Genomic DNA, 23,949 nt, shown 5'->3' with positions numbered 1-23,949 from the left:
ATGAAAGTCATAACTTAAAATAAAATAAAATCTGGCCAGTGGTAAAAGAGAATTAATATTAAAATTGAAAGGCATAATTTGTTTTAAGATATAAACCTCATAGGAGAAAAGGAAAACTACAGGTGAAGCTAATATGCCAAAGAACAACAGAAATTATACATAATATTCATAAACAAAGTGGTCCAGAAAAGTAGACATATCAAAAGTTAGTTGGAAGATATTGCAGTATTTCAAAGAAGGCATCAACTTAAGGAATGTCAACAAGTACAAAGTTGTCTGAGTTCTAACTGCAAAGTTGTATGCATAGTCCAACTGATATGTTAGAGGGAATTAAGATGGTGACAAGGAACCTCCAAAGAAAAGTTATCCCGATTCTCACATCAAAGGTGGTAGACAAAGCGCCACGGCTGAAAGTGGTTCAGTCAGAAGGAATGGAAAACAGAGCCGGGTCGTGGAACCCGCTTTGATACTATGTCATTGATATGACACTAAGAGTGACTCAACAACATTAGGGAATATTCTAGATAACAACACACACCTTAAGGATGCAATTCTGTTAATAGAGAGCCATAATCATTGCTGAGATGGCAAGATGGTTACAGGAGTTTGTTAAATAGAGCCAGTGGCATGTGAGAGATTAGGCTGGAAATTGGGACTATCTTGGGCTGGGAAACCAGAGTGGGAGAGACGTCTAGAGCCTCTCGAACTGCTCCAAAAATATTTTTGTTTTTCTGTTATTTTCTCTATAATTTGCTAATTTCACTATTGTTACTCTTTGCTTATTACTGTCCGGTGATACTGTACTGATAAGCTTCCACATTATAAAAAGTCACCTCCAAAACTAGAGATAGAGAGATGATGGGAAATGCGGGAGGAGGAAACGGTACCAGCGCTTCCAAAACTAGAGATAAAAATGCAGCGAGATTCCTTTTCGGAGGACAACGACAGCCAAGAATAAGCATGTCGGGAACAAGGAAGAAATCGAAATTCAGAAGGAGGAGAAAATTCAAGGGGAATTCATGGCAGTAAGGAAAAAAAAAACCCTTGGTTTTGCGATAAAGGAGCATGAAAAGGAGAGTGAAGAGATTCAAGGAACCCTTAGGTATGCAAAACCTGAATTCAAGGAGATGACACAACCCAAAGCGGAGGTGGCCATACCACCTCTATTACCAGACCCATCGAACCAAAACTTGTTCTTACAGGGAAACATGAATTCTTACGACGAAGCCATGAATGGGGTCAGCCACGACCAAGTGAGAAATTGGGGGAGATGCAAAGCAGGTCAGGAAGTGCCTTAGAGATATTGGGTCATGTTGCTGAGAATAAGTCAGGCCCAAATTTCACCTCATAACCTCTCCAACCCAAACCAATGGTATTTCTATTTTTATTGGAGGTTGGGTTTATGAGCCCAAAGATGTAGATCTTCCCCAAGAAACATAATCACTTTACGATGCAGGAAAAAACATGTGCAACAAGGTAGACACCAGAGCCAAGGTGCATCAACCTCTGAAGCTGTGGTACCTTCGAGACACTACTATTTTTGAACCTGATGATATTAAGTCGTTAAAGTTGTTGAAGGAGGCGTGGACTAAAGTCGTGCAGGTTCTGTTCCAATTCGAATTTCAGGTGTTAAAGTATAAAATGTTCATTACTCAAAATTGCACTGCTTCCAGCCTAAAATTACGTGAAGCAGCTGGTGATGTCCAAGTCCATCAAGCTCGTGCCAACCAGGATGAATTTTTTAAACCACAAAAGAAACAAACAAAAGGAAATGGAAATATCTGCTTTGATGTTGTGCCTGCTGTATGTCATTTATCAGCTATTGCTTCTCCTATTGAGAATGTTGTTGGATTTATGTTTGCTCCATTTGAAATCAATGTTATGGTTAGAAGCCCATTCTTTAATGTTGATTTTTCTCTGGTTTTGGTCAATATCCACAGTTCTGTAAGCTGCAATGAGAAATATGGTTCTATTCCTGGAAAATATGGACATCGGGTCAAATGTAGTTCCCCTAAATCAGCAACCTTGGATGATAATTGTTGCTGTAAGCAGAGTTTCATGGACCTAAACGTTGGAGCTGAGGACTTCGAAGGAATTTTTTCTGTTCAAGAAGTCTACCGGGTCAATGTTATCTCCATTCAAAAAGGAGAAAAGCATCTTCTTAAAGGACAAATAAAGGGAGATCAGTTCTTTTATGTGTTCCTGATTTCAGGTTCAAGGGGTACATCTAACCTGTATTATCATGTTCAAGGAGATAAACATCTGGAGATTCAGATTTCTATCCAACACCAATATTCTCATGATCAAGATGGACAATGGGATCCTGGTGGTCATTATCATACTTGGGGCACACATGAGTTTCCACAATTTAATCAATGGGATCCCGGTGGAAGGTTCTTGTAAACCTCACCTTAAGGACAAGGTGAGTGTTTTTGGGGGGAGTATTGATACGACACTAAGAGTGACTCAACAGCATTAGGGAATATTCTAGATAACAACACACACACCTTAAGGATGCAATTCTGTTAAAAGGGAGGCATAATCATTGCTGAGGTGGCAAGGTGGTTACAGGAGTTTGTTAAATAGAGCCAGTGGCATGTGAGAGAGTAGGTTGGAAATTGGGACTATCTTGGGCTGCGAAACCAGAGTGGGAGAGACGTCTAGAGCCTCTCGAACTGCTCCAGAAATATTTTAGTTTTTCTGTTATTTTCTCTATGATTTTCTAGTTTCACCATTGTTACTCTTTTCTTATTTCTGTCCAGTGATACTGTACTGATAAGCTTCCACATTAATACAAAGTCACTTCCATTTTATGTTACTTTTCGCTTCTTTTCTTGGTTGATTCCTATCAGTCATAAACCGATTCTTCGCTATTAGGTGAAGACATATGGATGTTTTTTATGTCTAATATCAAAGTAGTAGTTTACAAGGGAAGTTGGTTACACACAGTATGTTAGGTAAACTTAAAAAGCAGATAAAATTCCATTATTCAAATCATTCAATCCAATTGCACTTCTCAGGTTTTCCTGCAGAATTTTAGAAACAGTTTCTAGATAGAAACTTCAATATTTTAAATTAAATGAAGAGTAGTACCTCCAAGAAGCGGACATGGAAGACAGGGCGCTTTTCAGGGTCTCTTGCCAATGTAAGAAGACTCTGATGCAATAGAACATCTTCAGCTCTATCCATATTAACATCAAGCCCATAACTGAAACAACAGCAACGAATTGCATTACAGCGGAATCCCATCTCTGTATATTAATATTTCCATATCTCTGACACTATGTTGAATGACTTAATCCTGTAGCACTTCATAATACTGACCAAATACATATTTTAGAATCAAACAAAGATAAGAAATCGAAAGCACTTTCACCATTAAGACTTCAACAACCCATCCAAACTATCCTTTCCTTAAAAAAAAAAAAAGAGTATATGTAACGAAAAAACAGATTACTTTCTAGAAAAGCTACTTAAATGTTCATCAAGTACTGTTTTCTCAAACTTGGGATTGACCAACTCAAAATATATTAAACCATAAAATAAGATTATTACCAAATCAAATCACACTAAAGAATTTTATTAACAAAAAAATATTAGCTCAGTACATTCTTCAACCCAAAACCAACACAAATTTTCACTTTCAGTGAACTTAGAAACTGAATAACCAATTATTACAACGCAAAACAGTAATCAGAGATTGAAGCACACACGAATGCATGCAGAGGCACAAAAAAACTACATAACCAAAATCCAAATTTGGTTATCCAAAAATATTAAACTGAAAACGTAAAAGCACAAATAAAAAAAGGATCCTGAATTTTTCACCGATCAAATCGATTGTACCTTGGAGGCAAGCGATTGAAGTGAGCCTCCAACTGTTCTCGAAAATCGGGGTTCGACACTGCTTGATCGTGACCGGTTTCCACTAAGCGATTGTACACATCGTTCCTCACGTCGTAGTTGCCGAAACCGCTGAAGTTGCGCGGTGGCGAGGAGCTCTCTCCCACGCCTTCAATGAAATCCATCTCTCTCTCTCTCTCTCTCTCTCTCTCTCTCTCTCTGCGTGGTTCTCTCTTCAAGGTGACGACGCGCGTCTCAATCTCATGCGGCCGAGAAAGAGAGGGAAAACGGAAGAGAAAGTGCGAGAAAGCGCGAGAAAGCGAAGTGAAGTGAGTTTTTATGCTGAGAAAAATTCAGTGAGGTAAGAAAGCAGAAGAGAGAGAATCTTTGACTCATAATAGAATCTTAGCAGAAAGGAGAGGGAAATGGTTTCGTAATTTCAACGGAAAACGGAGGGTAATTTCATCCTCGATGACCGTACTGCTGAGACACGGAAACATGTTAGAAAGAGAGGAAACATTAAGACTCTGATCCGGATACTTAATTAAAAGAATAAACATCATTTTAGTATGTGGCAATATCTACGAAGTCCTTCTCAGTCCCTGGCAATAAAAAAGGACCAAATTGGTCCCTGAAAGTACAAGAAAAAGGTCCCTCTACATATTTGGGAGTTGACATAAGGACTAACATGGCCCTTTTTTTGTAATTTCAGGGACCAATTTGGTCCTTTTTTAGTGCCAGGGACTAAAAAGAACTTCGTAGATATTGACATGGACTATAAAGGGTGTTTACTCTAATTAAAACCCTCAAGTCCTCAACTAACAAAGACTTTGATTTGGATCCTTAATCATATTTTTTCAAGAACAATATTTTGACAATACCTGCAATTATATGTGTGAGTGTATAAAAAAGTTTTTAAAATAAAACTTAAAATATATTTAGTTTTGTTTATTTTTGCATAATAAAAAGATTTTAATCAATTTTCTAGAACATGTTCTTTCGGTCTAATCCGGTGTATTTGGTTCGAGGATTTTGAGGAAAAAGATGGAGAAATGTGAAGTGGGATTATAAGGTGACTAAGTTTGGTTGAACGATTTTGGAAATTTGGCTACGTAAATTATATTGCTATGAAACTGACTTGCATATGTATCTGTGTCCAGATAGTCGGCGAAAGTTTTCCTTTTCAGATGTGGTATTGTGCTTTTGCTACCTATGTATTTGTAGTTTTTTTTTTTTTTTTTTGATTTGGAGGTTGGCAAAGGATACCCCCTCTTTAACGGGTTAAGGGCAGCATGACCGATTGAAAAAATTTTAAATACAAGGTTATTTTTGAAATATCAATTATTTTTTCCATTTATATTTTACCTACATCCAAACATATACTTTATAAAAGTTTTCTAATTTCTCTATCAAAATTTTATCCAACCAAACAACTGTTTTTACATTTTCTTACCAAACTCACATTCCAACTATTTACCTATTAATCACATTTTTCTATTATTCATAAAAAATTCTCCTCAACCACCAAACGCCCCTCTTAAGAAGAACATTTATTATTAAAAACCAAGGGATGGATTCTCCTGTGTTTTATACAAAAGGTGTCAATAAATAGATAAATTGCTGTGTACTTTTTTTAATATGAATTCTTGTGTGCATTTAAGAATTACGTTGAGTTGCTAAAATTGTAGAAATTTATACAAAAGTTGTTCACTAAACTATTTACAAATGGTTATCACCATGATTCTTTTTAGTTTCTTAAGCAAATGGTTATGCAATGTGTTGAAGATGGTCCCTTGTGAAGCACTATTTTGATATATATTAGACTCCTAGTGATGGAGAGTGGCCCTAAAATGATTATCATGCAAGTGATCAAGATAATTAAAATCAAAATCTTAATTAAAATTTGAAGAGGGCTAAAAAATCATAAAATATAAAATTATAATGTAAAAAAATCATAAAAACATAAAAGCATTTGAAATATTGATAAAATTATTTTCATGAAAACAAATTATAAAAACGTAAAATAAATTGAAATTTTAACAATAAAGTCACGGACTCACGATCATGGGTGAGCAAGTGGCTTTGCAAGATTGTGGGTTTAGACCCGCATCTCAAACTGGTGGGATTCAGTGTGCTCTTATTCTGCCCGGAGACGATATGCATGACTACTTAGGAACCTAAGGGAGTGTTTGGTAGAAGTTTTTGGGAGGGATGTCTAGGCAACTTGAAATGGGTTTTGTTCTTGTCTACGTTTGGTAGAAGAATTCACAAAATTTAGGTAGGAGACTTGTTTACCCAGCCAACTTGTTTTGTGTCCAAAATTTTATTGAAAGTATTGTTCCAAAAAACCATATTCATGATGGTATTTTGGGTTTTGCCTGGAAAAAAAAAGTTGAACAATTTGCTGACAAAATTGTCCTTGATTTCAACTCTCTTTTTAAGTTATACGTCTCCTATAATGGGACAAAAAAATTTAACACTGTTCTTTTTTCTCGATAGAAACCATTCCAATTCATTTTACAAACTGCAATTGATATATGTATGCAAACAGCAATAACAACTTTCAAATATTTTACAAGGTTATTTCAATCATTTCAATTCATTTACCCATCAATTTTTTTTCTTCAACCAAACATAGATTCAAAAAATTTAATCCAATTTGCCTGGTAATATTTTTACCTACCAAACAATTTTTTTTACATTTTTTTACCAAACTCACTTTCCAACCATTTCTCTATCAATTATATTTTCCTAGTATTCAAAAAATTTCTCCCCAATCAAACACCCCTAAGAGGTCAAGTATTAGGGGCATGAATATGATGCCCAAATCTTTCGCGGAAGCTTTTTCCCATGACAAATTAAAATTAACAATTAACAAAATGTTAAATTAAAAAAAAACTTTTTATATATTTTTCAAGATAAAAAATTCTATAAGTCAATATTATTAAAGGGAAAACTTTTTCTCATATTGCATGAGAATTCAACTCTCATGTTAATGATCATTCGATTTGCGTGCAAAGCTTTTCTTTTCTTTTTCTTTTTTTAATAAATACGGGGTCCACCACTAGTTGAGTCATAACATGAAAATTGAATTCTCATGCAACATGAGAAAATCAAATCTCATTATTAAAAGTCAAACATTACTCTAATTAAAACATTAAAAATATAAATAAAATATGTATAAACTAAGAGAAAGTTTAAATAGAGTTAGACACAGTATTCTACTATGGTTAAAAAAGAACCCCAATTTCTTTAAGAATTTAGGTGAGAGATTACATATCACCTATCAATAAAGTCTTCACATCGACCAAAGAGAACATAGTATAAGAACTAGTTAATAGCATGTGTAACGCATTATTTTTTATTAAAATTTTAATGTGTATTTAAGATAAGCAATGTAAAATATTATTTATTAATTAATCTAGATATAATACTTAATTTTATTTCAAATTAAAAAAGATTCACTAAAAAAAAGAATTCATAAGAATTTAAAATTAAAAATTGATAAAATAAGAAATTAATAAATCGGTCAGCTCATATGTATTGGGCCGTGAAAGCCGGTCCAGGAGATGTACATAACATTCTTCATCAATATCATCGACCATTTTTTATTTTTTTATTAAAATCTGAATTTTTAATATGATTTTATCTTCCTTAATTTTCTTATGAAATTTTTTATCTTTCTTATTTATATTACACTTTTTTCCCCAATGTTTCTTTTAATCAATAATGTATTACTTACCTTTATTGCATATTTTATAATTATGAGCTACTTAGTGGGTAGGAGATATAAATAAGGGAAAAGTTTGTATCATTTTAAAGGATGTAAAGTTGTGTCATTTTAAGTGAGAGAATGAGATAGATAAAGAAGGAGAGAGAGTGGACAAAAAAATATAAAGGTGTGGGTCCCACCTCTTTGTGAGAGTGAAAGAATATAAGATGTGTCCTTTAAAAGAATAAACATTTTTCCCTATGAATAATGAAGAATATATAGACTTTTGCTATCTACGTAATAATTCTACTCAGTAGAACAATTTATGGAGTTTCCACATGCAATACCTTATACATTCATGAAAACTTACTCCTTGCCATTTGCCATGTCTTTTTTATTTTTTGGCGAAAACTTCTATGCCATGTCTAATTCTGCTCAACATTCCTTTGTTCATATTCTAACTTTAGCTCTCAAACATAGCCTGAGTTTTGTCAAAACAAGTGGAGAAAGGTTCTATTTCAACTCTTAAAATAAAAAATATATAAATTTATCATGGTTCAGCCATTACTCCTACGTCCACACTGAAAATATTTCTCCCCCTCTCAATTATGATCAAAGAGGAGAATTCCTTTTAATATAAATAGGAGATGATACAATAATTGGGCCAGGTTATTTTGCCCACAATCCAAGATATCAAGTGATTTATTACTCTTTTTATGAGTAATATTTGGTACAGAATTACAATCAATCATTTTTCCTAATTTGTTTCCACTAATAGCTTAAACACTCCCCCTTTCAAGTTGAGGCGAAGATGTCAATAAAGTCCAACTTGGCAATGATATTTTGGAAAGAGTTCTTAGGAAGAGCCTTAGTTAACACATCTACTAATTGGTCTTCACTCCAGATATAAGATGTCTCAGTTATCTTTGCTTGAACCTTTTCCCGAACAAAATGACAGTCTAGTTCAATGTGTTTAGTTCTCTCATGAAACACCGGATTAGATGTGATATGAATAGCAACTTGGTTATCACAATACAACTTAATATGATTCTTCATTTGCTCCAAAGTAAGGTAAAAAAAATGATGTCTTTAAGCCAAACGAGCTCACTGGTGGCTGAAGTCATAGCACGATATTTGGCTTCTGCACTAGAGCGTTGTTAACTCTCCCAAATGAGAGTTAATTTGGTGTTTTTATGATGAATTTGCTGCATAAATTCCATATAAAGGGTCTTAATTGCATGATAATTGAGTGAATTGATGTATATTTACGATTAAGTGCTTTGAGATGACTAAATATGGAAAATGAGACAATATTCCTTGATTTTGTGTAAGAAAAATGACTTGTTGAGTGTTTTCTTTTGCAGGAAAAGTTGACTCAGAATGCTGTAGCAAAGAAGCTGACGAATTAATGATATAGCAATCACTACAGCATGACAACGTGGACAGGGGAACAATTGAATTTCAAAAATTCAAAAGTTAGTTATTACCCAACAAATGGATAAAACACCAGCAAGCAAGGATCAAGGACGATTTCAAAGATTAACTTTTATCCTAAAATCGCAAGAAACAAGGACAACAAACTCGTATTTAGTCAACAACAATATTGGCACAAGAAATTCAAGAAGATCAAGATCTTATCCAATCAAGTGCCAACAGCCCAAGAAAATAGGGATAAGATAAGGCTGCAGCAACACGATGCAAGGAATCTCACTCTCAAACCTAAGACCTAATCATCCAACCACTTTTTCTATTTAAAGAGGAGTGCCCCACGGATTAGAAAAGAGAGTTTTCAGAGAGGTTAGAGGTTAGACGAAGTAAGAAAGAGCCCGAGAAGTCTGAAGGGACGTTTTAGAGAGAGAAAGTAAGATTCTTGGAGGAGGAAGAGCTGTTGGGGCATTACTGGAGCAAGATCGTGACAAAGTTTTACAACGGCATTTGTTTTCATCTTCTTTTCTATTTTCCAATGAGTTCTTTCTTCCTCTTCTCTATTTTATTTAATTCCATTATGAGCTAATTTGCTCTATAAGCTAGGTGATAAAGTATCTATGCTGTAACATTGAGATGTATGCCTAAAGTTTTTGGGGCCGTTGCCGGAGATAATTTATAAAGTTTGTTTTTATTTTAGTGAATGATAAACCCTTGGTTTATAAGGTTTTTAAGCATGAATTAATATCAATTTGTGTGATTAAATGGATGGAAAAGAGGTTAATGTCCTGGAAATCTCTCAAGTACAAGTTCTGAAAGCTTTGTGGAAATGAAGCTCAAGGAGCAGCAGAGAGAAAGAAGAAGATTCTGAAGAAAGGGAGAATGCTCAAGTGTTGAACGCTAAAACGTCCTCACAGAATGTTTTAGCGCGCTGCTGCAAACTGAAGGCAAAAGTTGCTGGTGCCGAGCGCTAAAACGTCCAACACTGACATTTTAGCGCGCTGCTGTTGGAAAAGTTTATGGTCTTGGGCGCTAAAACCTCCTGATCAAACGTTTTTGCGCACTGATGTGGGAAAAGACTCTGGTCTTGAACGCTAAAATGCCCAAGTCAAACGTTTTAGCGTTGGAATCAGTTAGAAGTAGTTGGGCATCCGTCAAACATGGACGCTAAAACGCCCATCAATGAACGTTTTAGCGCCATGGCAGTTTTCAGTTATTTTTGTAACTCTATAAAAGGCAAGGGCCTTCGCATTCTGACATATCCCATCTATCATATCTCATATCCTATTATCTCTGACACTAGGAGAAGGGAGATCAGATCAGATCTTTCATAGATCTGATCTGACTTCTCATTCTCTCTGAACTTCCAAATTTCTTAAGATCTAGTATTGTATTAGTTAGTACATTTCTATGTAATTGTAATTGAAGATTGAAGACTCAACCATCATGACAATGGAGTTTGATCTTTCTTCTTCTCTTGTTTATATTTTCATTATGTCTAAGTAGAGTCCTTTGTAGTCTGATTCGATGGAACTCAAGTGGGAATTTATAAATGGTTAATTTGATATTTTGTTTATCTCTTATGTGATTGTATGATGTTGTCTTGATTAATTCTTTCTATTAAAGGAATAGTGTAGAACAGACATGTTTACATTGTTTCTGTATCTGACAACTTCAGTGTTCTAGTAGTCAAGACATTGATGCTAGGATTCTGATGTGATCTTAAGACGTTAGTAATTAATGCATGTATTAAGAAGGGAATCACCAAGACATTGGGGTTTCTGAATAATGTTTAAATCAGGGTAATAAGACATTACATCTTGATGATAAGAAAAAGGTTGATCAACATCACATAGTAGATAATTTATTATGGAAATTGGTTCATCCATAAATTCATGCTTGAGAGAAATTGACATCTGACTACTTGTTTAAATTATAATCACATTTTATTTGTTTATCAAGTTTTTATGCAATTCAACTAAATTTCTGGTGACAAGAAATCAATGCAATTAATAATCTTTTGGTTGATTCAACTTAAGTATATATGGTTAGTCAGTGCTTGAACACAAATCCTCGTGGGAACGATCTTTACTCATCATTTTATTACTTGTGTGACTAGTACACTTGCTAAATCCACAACAGTGAAGAAATTTTCTTTCTTTTCTATCCTTTACCTTTCTTCCTTACTGTTTTCAAGGTGTTAATTGCAGTGTATGAGCAGTTCTTCATCTGAGAAAAGAAGCAGATTTTGATCCTGAGATTGAAAGAACATTTCGAGCAAAAAGGAGATGACAAAGACGTAGCAATCCTATAGCAACACTTGACATGGCAGAAAGGTTGAGAAATGGTGAAGAGGATGGACCTGGATATAACAATTGTTGGGTATGGCTCATACTTCACATGATGATGTTGGCCCTAATTGTCGGGGTCAGCAGAAAGGCAACTGGGGTCCCGCTCCCAGGTGAGCGGGCGGGGGTCTGAGGGGCAGCGCCCCCAGGCCCGTAGAGGCTAGGTAATGTTTAGGCCTCTGTTTCTATTGTAATTTTCTTAGCAGTTTGGGCTTGGGCCCATGAATAGCTGCTGTTAGGGTTTCTTGTAATCCTATTTATATTTGCCTTGTAAACCGAGAGACTTGTAACGAGTGGCGGTGAGGTGAATATAGTACAGACAAGCTGGACGTAGCCTATATTGGGTGAACCAGGGTAAATCATCGTGTCAATCTCTCTACTCTTATCTCTTTTTCTGTTTTCTCGATTCTGTGTGATTGTCGATTTCCAACAATTGGTATCAAGAGCTTTGGTTCTGCGACCAGGGTTCCTGTGACAGATTGGGGTTTCGCGATTTAGGGTTTTTTCTTGGCATAGATAAAACTGCGAAATTGATCTGGAGAGGATGTCGACTGGCCAATCACGGGTCGAGGTTGAAAAGTTCGGAGGAAAAGGGTTCGAGTTATGGAAGCTGAAGACGGAGGCTCTGCTCGTTGACAGGGACGTGTGGTACGTGATCGAAGATGATAAGCCGTCCGTACCAACAAAACCTGTCGGTGAAGAAACGTCAGGTGATGGCGAGTCGAAGGAGTTGAAGGCGTGGACCAGAGACGATCGAAAGGCGCGAAGCCTGATCTGGTTATGCCTGGCTGATAACGTTCTGGTGAACGTAACTTCTGAGAAGACCGCGAAGGATCTCTGGACGAAGCTGGGAAGTCTCTATCAGAGCAAGTCACTCGTGAACAAGTTGTTCCTGCGAAGGAGGCTGTATAATCTGCGGATGAGCGAAGGTGATTCTTTCTCTGCTCATTTAAATGAATTTAATACTATTTGTGCACAACTTTCGTCTATAGACATTAACCTGGACGAGGAAGACAAAGCTTGCACCTTGTTGTGTTCACTGCCCAACTCTTGGGAGCACATCATTGTGTCAATTGGTACTAGTGTTAATAAACTGTCGTTTGAGACGGTTGTTGCTACCTTATTGTCTGAGGAGATGAGAAGGGTAGGTTCTGAAGGTACCAACAATGAGGCTCTGGTTGCTAGAGGGAGGAGTGATGACAAATCAAAGTCTGGTCACAGAGGAAGATCGAGGGGACGATCAAAGTCCCGTGATAAATCTGATAAATCTGATAAATCTGAGGGTGCTGGAGGTGCAAAAAGGTTGGACATCTGAGAAGGAATTGCAGAAGTAAAAGTGTAGGTCCTGAGAAGCGGGATGATTCACAACCGTCTGCTTCGGGTACAAAGAAGGATGATGATGATAGTACAGGGGACCTGTACATGGCGTTTGACAGTCATAATGACTGTAATGATTGGATTATTGACACTGGAGCATCGTTTCATATGACACCTCATAGGGAGTGGTTATGCACCTATGAATCGTATTCTGGCGGTACAGTTAGAATGGGAGATGACACGACTCATGCAATTGTGGGGCGTGGGAAGGTAAAGCTGAAGATGAGTGACGGGACAGTCAAGAATCTGCCGGGTGTGATGCATATTCCGGGGCTTACCAGAAATCTGATCTCCGTTGGTAGTATGGCAGATGCTGGTATTAATTTTAGCAGTGACAAGTATTCTTGCAAGCTGACTCGAGGAGCTTTGGTTATTGCAAGAGGAGAGCGTCATGGTAAATTGTGGAAACTGCTGGGTAGCACAGTATTCAGTGGTGAAAGCTATGTTTCAGAACAGGCGGAGGAGGACACTGCTATGTTATGGCATAGGAGGCTGGGGCATATTGGAGGAAAAGGTCTGGAGACTCTAACATCAAAGAAGTTGGTGGATGGAATTCCGAGCTGCTCTATGGGGTTTGGATTTTGCGAGCATTGCCTGCAAGGGAAGCAAAATCGGGTATCTTTTGATTCCATAGGAGGAAGAGCTGAGGGGGTTCTGGACTTGATACACAGCGACGTGTTTGGCCCCACACCTGTAGCATCACATGGAAAATCAAGGTATTATGTTTCTTTTACTGATGATTTTTCAAGATATGTGTGGTTATATTTCTTGCGCAGCAAGGATGAAGTGTTCGATAAATTCTGCGAGTTCAAGGCTTTGGTGGAAAATCAATTTGATCAAAAAATCAAGGTGCTGAGAACTGACAATGGAGGGGAGTTCTGTTCAACAAAATTTGACCAGTTTTGTGCGAGCAATGGGATTGCAAGACAGAAGACTACGCCCTACTCACCTCAACAGAATGGGGTGGCAGAGAGGTTGAATCGATCTCTCATGGAGAAAGCACGGAGTATGCTGAGCGGTGCAGGCTTGGCAACTGAGTTTTGGGCAGAGGCAGTGGCTACTGCTTGTTATCTGAAGAACAGATCTCCTACATCAGCTTTGAAGGGGAAGACTCTGTATGAAGCACTGTTTAAAAAAAGGCCAGACGTATCTCATATCAGAGTGTTTGGCTGTGAAGCTTATATGCACGTACCCAAGGAGAAAAGAAACAAGCTTGACAGTAAATCTGAAAAGTGTATCTTTATTGGGTACAAGGATGGCGTCAAAGGTTATAAGTTGTGGAATCCGGATACTAGAAGTGTAACTTATAGCAGAGACGTTGTATTCAGAGAATCTAAGTTGAATCAGATTTTTCCTGAAGCTCCTGAAAAGTCACAGACAGTGGAGTTGGATGTGGGTTTGAAAGAGGATACAATAAACTCACAGGTTGAATTGGAAAATTTGAATTCTGAAGCTGCTGAATATAATGAGGTAGAGGATGAATTTTCTGAAACTGAGGCTGAGGTTGAAGCACCAGTGCTGAGGAGATCCACGAGGGAAAGAAGACCATCTGAGAGGTATACACCTGAAAATTATATCTTGTGTGCTAGTGATGATGTTTGTGCATTTAGTATTACAGGTGATGATCCGAGCACTGTAAAACATGCGAGGAGCTCGGAGGATGCCAAACAGTGGGAGGAAGCTATGAAAGAAGAGAAGAAGTCTCTGATGAAAAACCAAACTTGGAGTTTGGTGAATCTACCTGCAGACCGAAAAGCAATTGGTTGCAAGTGGGTGTTCAAGAAGAAGGTTGGTGCCAATGGGGAGATTGAACGCTACAAGGCTCGATTGGTTGCAAAGGGATATTCACAGACAGAAGGGGTTGATTATGGTGAGGTATTTTCACCTGTTGCAAAGTTAAATTCCATAAGACTGGTTTTGTCTGTAGCAGCTGCATATGACCTAGAGGTGGAGCAGCTGGATGTGAAGACAGCTTTTCTTCATGATGATTTGGAGGAGGTTATTTTCATGAAGCAACCAGAGGGGTTCATTGCAAGAGGCAAAGAGGAGCTAGTCTGCAAGCTGAATAAATCTCTGTATGGCCTGAAGCAGTCCCCAAGGATGTGGTACATGAAGTTCGACACTTATGTGCTGAAGCTTGGCTTTGACCGTTGTGATGCTGATCACTGTGTTTATGTGAAAAGGTTAGAAGGTGACTTTGTTATTCTAACTTTGTATGTTGACGACATGTTACTCGTTGGAAACAGTTTGAAAATGATCAGCACTGTTAAAGGACTGCTAGCAAAGCAGTTTGAAATGAAAGATCTAGGCGCTGCAAATGTGATCTTGGGTATGCAGATTAAGAGGGAGCGTGACAAACGAAGATTATGGTTAAGTCAGCAGAAGTACATAGAAGATGTTCTGAAGAAATTCAAGATGACTGACTGCAAGCCTGTGTTGACTCCCATGTCTACTGGTTCTAAGTTATCGGCTGACCAGTGTCCCAAGACTGAAGAAGAAAAAGAAGAGATGGCGTCAGTTCCTTATGCTAGTGCAGTAGGGAGTCTGATGTATGCCATGATTTGTACTCGACCTGATATTGCTCAAGCAGTGGGAGTATTGAGCAGGTATATGTCCAAGCCGGGAAATGAGCATTGGACGGCTGTGAAGCGTGTGTTCCGCTATCTTCGTGGTACGTCTGACCTTGGGTTATGCTATGAAGGCGTGAAGGGCTCAAGGGGACAGACATTGTTAGAGCTGAGATGCTTTGTGGATGCTGATTGGGGAGGTGACATTGATAGTAGAAGATCTACAAGTGGATATGTTGTTTCTTCATTTGGCGGAGCTATCAGTTGGATGAGTAAGAGGCAGAGCACTGTTGCTTTATCTTCTACAGAGGCTGAGTACATGGCCTTGACACATGCTATTAAGGAAGCTATTTGGTTACGGAGGTTGTGCAAAGAGCTTGGCTTTGCACAAAGAGAGATGATCGTTGGGTGTGACAGTCAGAGCGCCATTTTCTTGGCTAAGAACCCAGGTTTCCATGCGAGGACCAAGCATATCGGCATACAGTACCACTTCATCAGAGAGAAGATTGAAGACAAGGTTGTATTGCTGGAGAAGGTTGACACAAAGGTCAACAATGCTGATTTTCTGACCAAGGCAGTGACTTCAGAGAAGTTTGAATGGTGTACAGATGCATTGGGATTGAAGAAACATGTGAAGCATTCACCAAGTGGGAGAATGTTGGGTATGGCTCATACTTCACATGATGATGTTGGCCCTAATTGTCGGGGTCAGCAGAAAGGCAACTGGGGTCCCGCTCCCAGGTGAGCGGGCGGGGGTCCGGGGGCAGCGCCCCCAGGCCCGTAGAGGCTAGGTAATGTTTAGGCCTCTGTTTCTATTGTAATTTTCTTAGCAGTTTGGGCTTGGGCCCATGAATAGCTGCTGTTAGGGTTTCTTGTAATCCTATTTATATTTGCCTTGTAAACCGAGAGACTTGTAACGAGTGGCGGTGAGGTGAATATAGTACAGACAAGCTGGACGTAGCCTATATTGGGTGAACCAGGGTAAATCATCGTGTCAATCTCTCTACTCTTATCTCTTTTTCTGTTTTCTCGATTCTGTGTGATTGCCGATTTCCAACAACAATGAGGGTCCAAATCAAGTCGAGATTCCAATCAGAGCACATGCAATTCCTACGCTTAATAATTTGCATTCTGGAATCGTCCAACTTGATGTAGTAGCAGAGCACTTTAAGCTGAAGCTAGTGATGTTTAACATGCTGCAGACCATTGGTTAATTCAATGGACTGCCTAGTGAAGACCCTCACCTTTACCTCAAGAATTTTATGGATGTAGCAAACACTTTCAAGATCAGAGGAGTTACACCTGATACTCTAAAGCTGAAGTTGTTCCTATATTCCCTCACTAGCAAAGCTAAAGCATGGTTGAATTCTTTACAACCACAATCAATCCGAAGTTAGGAGGAGTTGGCAGACAAGTTTTTATTGAAATTCTTTCCTCCCATGAAAGCAGCATAATGCAGGAATGACATTTCAACCTTCAAGCAATTGCAAGAAGAGTCATTTTATGAGGCTTGGGAGAAATTTAAAGATCTGTTGAGGAAGTGCCCAAACCATGGAATTCCTGAATGGATTCAAATGGAGACATTCTACAATGGGCTTAATGGACTAACAAAGAGCATGGTTGAGCATCATCTGGAGAAGCCCTTTTAGAAAAGACATATACAGAAGCATATGCAATATTAGAGAGGATGGCAGTCAACAACTATCAGTGGCCTGTAGAAAGATCAAGCTCAACATCAAAGAAGGCTGCTGGAGTTTTGGAACTCGATGCTGTAACAGCTCTGTCAGCATAGATATCAGCTTTGAATAACTCTATCAAGACGTTGAATCTGTCTACTAAAGCTAAAGCACAACCAGTCAGTGCTATAACTGATGCTATATCATGTGTTTTCTGTAATGGTCCCCATGTTTATGATAACTGTCCACAAAACCCTCAATCTGTTTGTTTTATAGGTAATTACAAAAGGAACAACAATCCATATTCAAATACCTACAATCCCGGATGGAGGAATCACCCAAATCTTTCCTATTCTCAAGGACAGCATCATGGACAACAGCAAGGACAACAACAAATGTCCTCAGATACAGCAGGAAGGTCATATAAAGCTCCATACCCTCATGGATTCATGCAGCAGCAACAACATCCCAGACAGCAAGCTGATACATCAAGTATGCTGGAAAGTATGCTGAAAGATTACATGACAAGGAGTGATGCTATAATTCATAATCAGGCTGCATCAATCAAGAATTTGGAAACTCAAGTAGGTCAATTGGCAGAAGCACTTAGAAGTAGACCTCAAGGAGCCTTGCCAAGCAATACTGAAGTTCCAAAGAAGAATTGAGAAGAACAGGTCAATGCTATATCATTACGGAGTGGTAAAGCCGTAGATGAACCAGAAATCATAAAGAACTACCATGAGCAGAAGCAGAAAGCATTGAATCATAATGAAGAAGATAAAGTTGCTGAAGAGAAGGAAAATCATGATTAACCCAAAGAACCTCAAGTTGCTGGCATTGAGAATATTGTCCAAAGTAACCATGGTACCAAATAAACAAACCAGATAATCCAAATTATAGATAAAAATAAATAAATTAAACGTGGAACCTGTGAATGACACAATCTCGTAGAGAGAGGTGGATTGCACACAAGTTTTCAGGTGTTGTGGACAAGCACATCTACAGATTCAATATGAGATGTTTGCTGGTCCGTTGAACCGGTGTAATGGAAACAACACGACGAAGGTCCGACGAACAGGGCGACGGATCCAACGATGGTGGCTGTGAAGTCCAACGGCGGTGGTTTGTGAAGTAGGACGAATAGAGCAGCAAATGGGACAATTGTTTTACAAGAGAAATGTGTGCGACCTGCTGATGCAAGGTCAGATCGGAGACGGTTGGCGGAGGCGATCAATGGTGCAGGCGAGCTCGAAGCGGTGGGACAATGGCATCCAGCGACGACTCAGGTGTGGTCGACGGTGCAGTCGTGCTTGAAGTTGGTTGGAGGAGCACACCATGACAGCAGCGGCGGTAGGCGGTTGCACACCAAGATTGGGGAAGAAAGCAGCGATGGAGGCGGTTTGGATTTGTGAAAAAGATGACTAGGGTAACAGGGGAGGGAAGGGTATTTTGGTAAAATGAAAGGAAAAATAATAATAATAATAATCAGATTATTTGATAAGGAGAGAAAAAAAAAATTAACCCACTCTTAATACCAATGTTATTAAAACTGGCCCGGTCATTGACCCGGTCGATGTACTGGGTCAGTGGGTCATTGGTTTAACCAGTGGGTCACTCGTTCAACCGCATGACCTGGTAATTATATGCAATTTTATAATTTATATTAAAAAAATTATAAACATACTCAAATATCTAAAAAAAATAATAAAAATTTCAAATATTAAAATAAAAAATAAAAAATCACATACTATTATCCAATAAAGGATCAAATAAAAATATAATGATCGTGGTACGGGGCTTTAAATTCAGAAAATGACATTTCTAACTACAAATCAAATCAAATTTTATGCATAATGCACAAATGAGATAATATTAGTGTTGTAGGTACATAACTTATGTAAGTCAATAAGCAAAAAAATATTCAAATATGTCCATTATGATTTTTTTTTTGAAAAAAAAAATTGAATTTTTTTTTTTAGGGCCGGGTCGGGTCACCGGTTAATCGATCAAGTCACCAGTTTTCATGAAAACCGGGCGGGTTGGACCGGGTCGCACCGATTCTGATGCATGGCCGGTCCGTTGCTTCAACCGGACCGGTTACATGACCGGTTTACCAGTTCCCGGGTCGACCCGTCCGGGTCGGTCCGGTTTTAATAACTATGCTTAATACCATGTTAAAATAAAAAACATATAAATTTATCGTGGTTCAGCCATTAGGCCTACGTCCACACTGAAAATGTTTCTCCCCCTCTCAATTATGATCAAGGAGGGTGGTTCCCTTTAATATAAATAAGAGATGATACAATAATTTGGGCTTTTTTACCCTTTTACCTTTCATTAATTAATTAATAACTATTTTGCCCCTTATCCAAAACTATCTACCAATCTGTCACTCTTTAATCGATTAACTTGAAGATTTAATCGATTAAATCTTCAAGTTAATTGATTAAATCTCCCAACAGGCAACAAAGGTCAAATCTCCTCCACAAACAAAAGTAGATTCCATGCATATGAAGCAAATCAACAAGCATAGATAGCCAAAAGCAGATTCCATGTATATGATCATATTGTCAACCTCGGAACGATGACAACAATCAAGGCGATTTTACTAATGATTGCGATTTGTAATAGGAGGTTATTTGAATTTTGAATTTTGAATTTAATGTAATAGGAGTTGATTGCGATTTGTATTTAATAGGACAAACTCGTAAAATGGCAACTCCTAATAAAACGCAATCAGCTCCCATTAAATACAAAACACAATCAACTCCTATTAAATACAAAATGCAATCAGCTCCTATTAAATACAAAATGCAATCAGCTCATATTAAATACAAATCGCAATCAACTCCTATTACATTAAATTCAAAATTCAAAATTCAAATAACCTCCAATACCGTGTTTGTCTTATTCAATCAATCTTTCACGCTCATTTGAGATATTTGATCGATTAAATATAAGTTTTAATCGATTAAATCAATTAAGAGGAATATTTAATCGATTAAGAGAGATATTTAATTGATTAAATCTTCAAGTCAACCATTTTTGCCAGTTTTGACCATTTAATCGATTAAATCTTCAAGTTAATTGATTAAAGAGGGAAAGTTTGGTAGATAGTTTTGGATAAGGGGCAAAATGGTTATTAATTAATTAATGAAGGGCAAAAGGGTAAAAAAACCCAATAATTGGGCCAGGTTATTTGCCCACAATCCAAGATATCAAGTGATTTATTACTCTTTTTATGAGTAATATTTAATACAGAATTACAATGAATCATTTTTCTATTTCAACTATCCTATTCATTGACAGTAGGACATGTCTTGTTGCCACTTTGGAGACTGGTTTTTCAAGATGATAAATTAATGTACATACTTTATAGTATGTGTGCCGGATGGCCCAACAACATAGCAGCCTAAACGTCCAAGTCCAAAAAAACCCTTATCCACGTCATCCCCACCAACTCTCAGCCCCCCAACCCCCAATGCGGTGACACTCCCTATGAGAGACACCAAAACGTCTCATCTTGGGATTCTAGCCCCTAAGGAGACCGCCTCATGTACCATAAGAGGAAACTGCCCTTTGTCATATGCTGACATCGCCAGGCACAAGGGATGCATAACTGCTATCATAGCTGTGACTGCCACCCCCCAGCAGCATCTGCCACCCCTGGCAGATCCCAAGGAGGGTTGACCCCCCTCCTCACCAACCCATACAAGATCACCATCCCTTTTCTCTATAAATATCCCGCCAAGGGCACACAAAGAGGTATCCCCATTTGTATTAAGTCACACTCATACACACACTGAACCCTCCATTGTTATCTGCTTGCATCATACTTGGAATAGTGCTTCCAAGCTTGTCTTTACCTTTGCTAGAAGCATCATCCATATAGTGACATCATCCCCAAAGGGAACATAGTGAGCTTATAGATCCCAATGGTACATTGGCGCCGTCTGTTGGAGACTATAAACTTCTATTCTCATTCTCCTACCAAAGATCTACAGGAGGCATTTCACTTTTTGACAGCTAAACATGGCGGTCACGATAAGAAGAGCAGAACAGACTAGAGCCATTACCCCCTGAAGGTTATGAACAAATTCCAGCTCCCCACCCTCCATGCATTCAGCCCCTGCTGAATAAGCAGCCGGCGAGGCTCTTCCCCCGGTGCTACAATCTGTTGGCCCACAGTTACAAGCAGCTGATGCTAGAGTAGCACAGTTGAATCGTCGCGTAGCCATACGCGAAGTCTAAGGAGAGAACTTAATCCCAACTCAACCCCCTCCGCCAGGAGTTCGTTTCGGAATGCCACTCCCCGTAGCTGGCCCACAAACTATCCCACCATCCAATCATCTACAACCGGCCCGAAGTCAGCCAGTGGCTATATATAATGATCATCGAATCCCTGTGGTCGCCCCATATCCCCTTGAACCTTACACACACAACATCGTTTCTCCTTACCCTCCATCTTTCCCTACTGGTTTTTCATTCCACGGATACGCAATACCGCCTCATAATGCGGTCGTTCCACAACCTCAAGGATCATGTATGAATCCTGGCCTACCACAATATGGTGCCCATCAAGCCCCATCCCTCTTTTACTTTGTTTAAGCCTATCAAGCACCTCACCCACCGCCAGACCTACACGCTCGTAACCTGAACTTACGAGTAACACCCGCTAATACCTCGGGACGCAATAAACCCTTGACTGATAGCCTGTGCCTAACGCCCATACCTCTCGATTTCAAAGGACCGTCTAATATCACGACTTATGTGGGCGACACCGATCCCTTTGAATGGATCCAAAAGTTCGAAGCGGCAATGACCCTTCATGGCGAGACAGATCTCCTTATGTGTAGGACTTTCCCTACACTCCTCGGTGGGAGAGCGTTGACGTGGTACACCACTTTGCCAACTGGGAGTATTGCATCCTGGGATGATTGGCGAGCAAGTTTCAGACCCATTTTACAATAAGCCGCCCAGTTCCCAAGTCTGTCCATTCCCTTGAAAAAATTCGTCAGCAATCAGGGGAACCCCTCAGATACTTTTTGGACCACATCGACAAAGAGGCTCTTCAGGTACAAGGCTTAGACCCTAAAGTGCAGGTGCACATAATTTTGTCAGGCTTGCGACAGGGGGCGTTCGCATATGAGCTCGCCTGCCACGAAATTACCAACCTTGAAGAGGTCAAGAAAAAAGCTCAAGAATTCATGCGAATTGAAGAGTATAAGGGGAGTAGAGTTGATGACTCCCATAATCGAGAGAAGAAAGCTAATAAAAAAGACCACGTTGATGAAGAGAGGAAAAGTCACAAATCCTCCAAATATTCCAGCCGCCCTTTGGGGCGTGATACCCCAAGACGCCAATCACACAGCGTCTTGCAAACTAAATACAAAGAGCGCAAGAGTAACCCCAACACCAACAGTCAGCCAGAGAAATCACCGTATACTACAAATTCCACCGTAGCAACGACCATAGCACCGAAGAATGCAGGTCTCTCAAGGACGAGATTGATGAGCTAATCAAAGGAGCAGCCCAAAGGCAGATGAATAATTCTGGGCTTGAAATTGGTTCCGGCAGGCGTCGCCGCGAACGCAGCAGGTCACCAGAAAGGAAAAGAACCGGTGATAACTCATATTTTGTTACACTTATTTTTTACTCTTGGTTGGTATTTTTATGATTTATTTGAATTAAATAAAGGTCTTTTGGGTCAAATCACAATTCTAGATTTTAATTGGGTTTAATTGATTTTCGTCATAATTTTCCAGATTTACACTACTTTCGTATTTTGACCATTTATCACTCTACAGATGTCAGATTGACTCCATTCCTATTGAATTTTGCAGCTAACATATAGGGCTACAATCGCTATTTCAGCTACTGAAGCCCAATTCGGACGAGAAGATGGTCTAAACCTGAGCTCAAGATGACATGTTTTTGTTGTAATTTTATTTTGACGTTTGGACTTGTAATTCACATTAGGACCCAATGTGTTTAGGGCCCAAGGCCATGTTTTATTGTTTTATTTTATTTTATTTAGCTTTTATTTTATGTATGGGCCGAAGCGGTGAAACCCTAGTTGTTCTGAATGACGGATATTTAAGGGAGACTTTAGGAAACCCTTCGACAGTCAGTTTTTTGGAGTTTTGACGACAGACAAGTTTTCTCTGAATTTCAATTCAATTCTGTTCTTCATCTTCATCTTCTGTTCTTATTCTTTTTAATTTTTAATTATGTTTACCTTAGCCATTCGAGGCTAAGAACCTTTTAATCAACCTAAGCGTAACGGATTCCATGGCTTAGTCTTGAGGATCTGCGCTTTATTTTAAATCAGTTTCGTTTCTCTTCCAAACTCAGATTGATATCGTGCGATCGTGGATATTCAATCTGAGGTTCGCGATTGCGATTATGGAAAAGGATTAATCATCAGATTTGATGATTAGATTGATTGACCCTATGAGCTTAAATCAAATGGGCTGATACTCTGCGTTTGTATGAGTAAAAGCATCGTATTTGATCAAATGCTAAGCGATCGCTTAGAGAGGGTTGTCAATTGGAAATAAGGATTCTGATTCAATTGACAATCAATCACGATTCTGATATCTCTTTATCCGAGGAAAGACGTCCATGGAACCCTAACCTTAGGTTGGTTAATTTTTAATTACGAATTTTAATTCCAATTTTATATTTTGCCTTTTAAATTATTAAACTGAAATAAAAACCCCCCCTTTTTTATTTTCTATTTTCAAAAATGATTTTTACCCAAACAATTTCCTTAAGAGACGACTTAGGGTTTCCACTTTACTGCAATTTTTTTGAATCCTAATAAAAAAATAATTTTTAATTTGCGCGAGTTCGACAGCTCGTGTCAACCGGCCAATTTGACTACAGGCCTCGCCGTGAGCGTAGCCGAAGAGAAAACTCCCCAAGAGACCGCAGGGTCCAAACCAGCCCGAACAATAATGAAGGATGTGAAGAAGGTGACGAAGACTCGGCTGTCATCA

General features: G+C 38.7%; 1 protein-coding gene and 1 non-coding gene across 5 annotated transcripts in view; both read right to left on the bottom strand.

Annotated features, from left to right (window-relative positions):
- Positions 1-4,190, bottom strand: part of LOC133300083 (serine/threonine-protein kinase STY17-like) — a 51,930-nt gene extending 47,740 nt beyond the window's left edge. For all 4 annotated transcript variants that reach the window (XR_009750019.1, XM_061499573.1, XM_061499574.1 and 1 more), the window contains exons 1-2: positions 3,847-4,190; positions 3,094-3,208 (exon numbers count right to left, since the gene is read on the bottom strand). Coding sequence is in view for 3 of the 4 variants with exons in the window: in XM_061499573.1 (XP_061355557.1) it covers positions 3,094-3,208; positions 3,847-4,028 (297 nt within the window). In the remaining variant the exon portion in view is untranslated. The remainder of the gene's footprint in view (positions 1-3,093; positions 3,209-3,846) is intronic.
- A 12,534-nt stretch (positions 4,191-16,724) lies between these two features.
- On the bottom strand, positions 16,725-16,830 carry LOC133300089 (small nucleolar RNA R71). The gene has a single exon (XR_009750020.1). It is a non-coding gene; the product is annotated as a small nucleolar RNA R71 (small nucleolar RNA).
- Between the last annotated feature and the right edge of the window lie 7,119 nt (positions 16,831-23,949).

This window comes from Gastrolobium bilobum, unplaced genomic scaffold (assembly GCF_033153095.1).
Source record: "Gastrolobium bilobum isolate Gb01-03AN ecotype WA unplaced genomic scaffold, APGP_CSIRO_Gbil_v1 utg4158, whole genome shotgun sequence".
Lineage (NCBI taxonomy): Eukaryota > Viridiplantae > Streptophyta > Magnoliopsida > Fabales > Fabaceae > Gastrolobium > Gastrolobium bilobum.
Note: the sequence above shows the minus strand (reverse complement) of the source record. Positions and strands in the feature narration are given on the sequence as shown.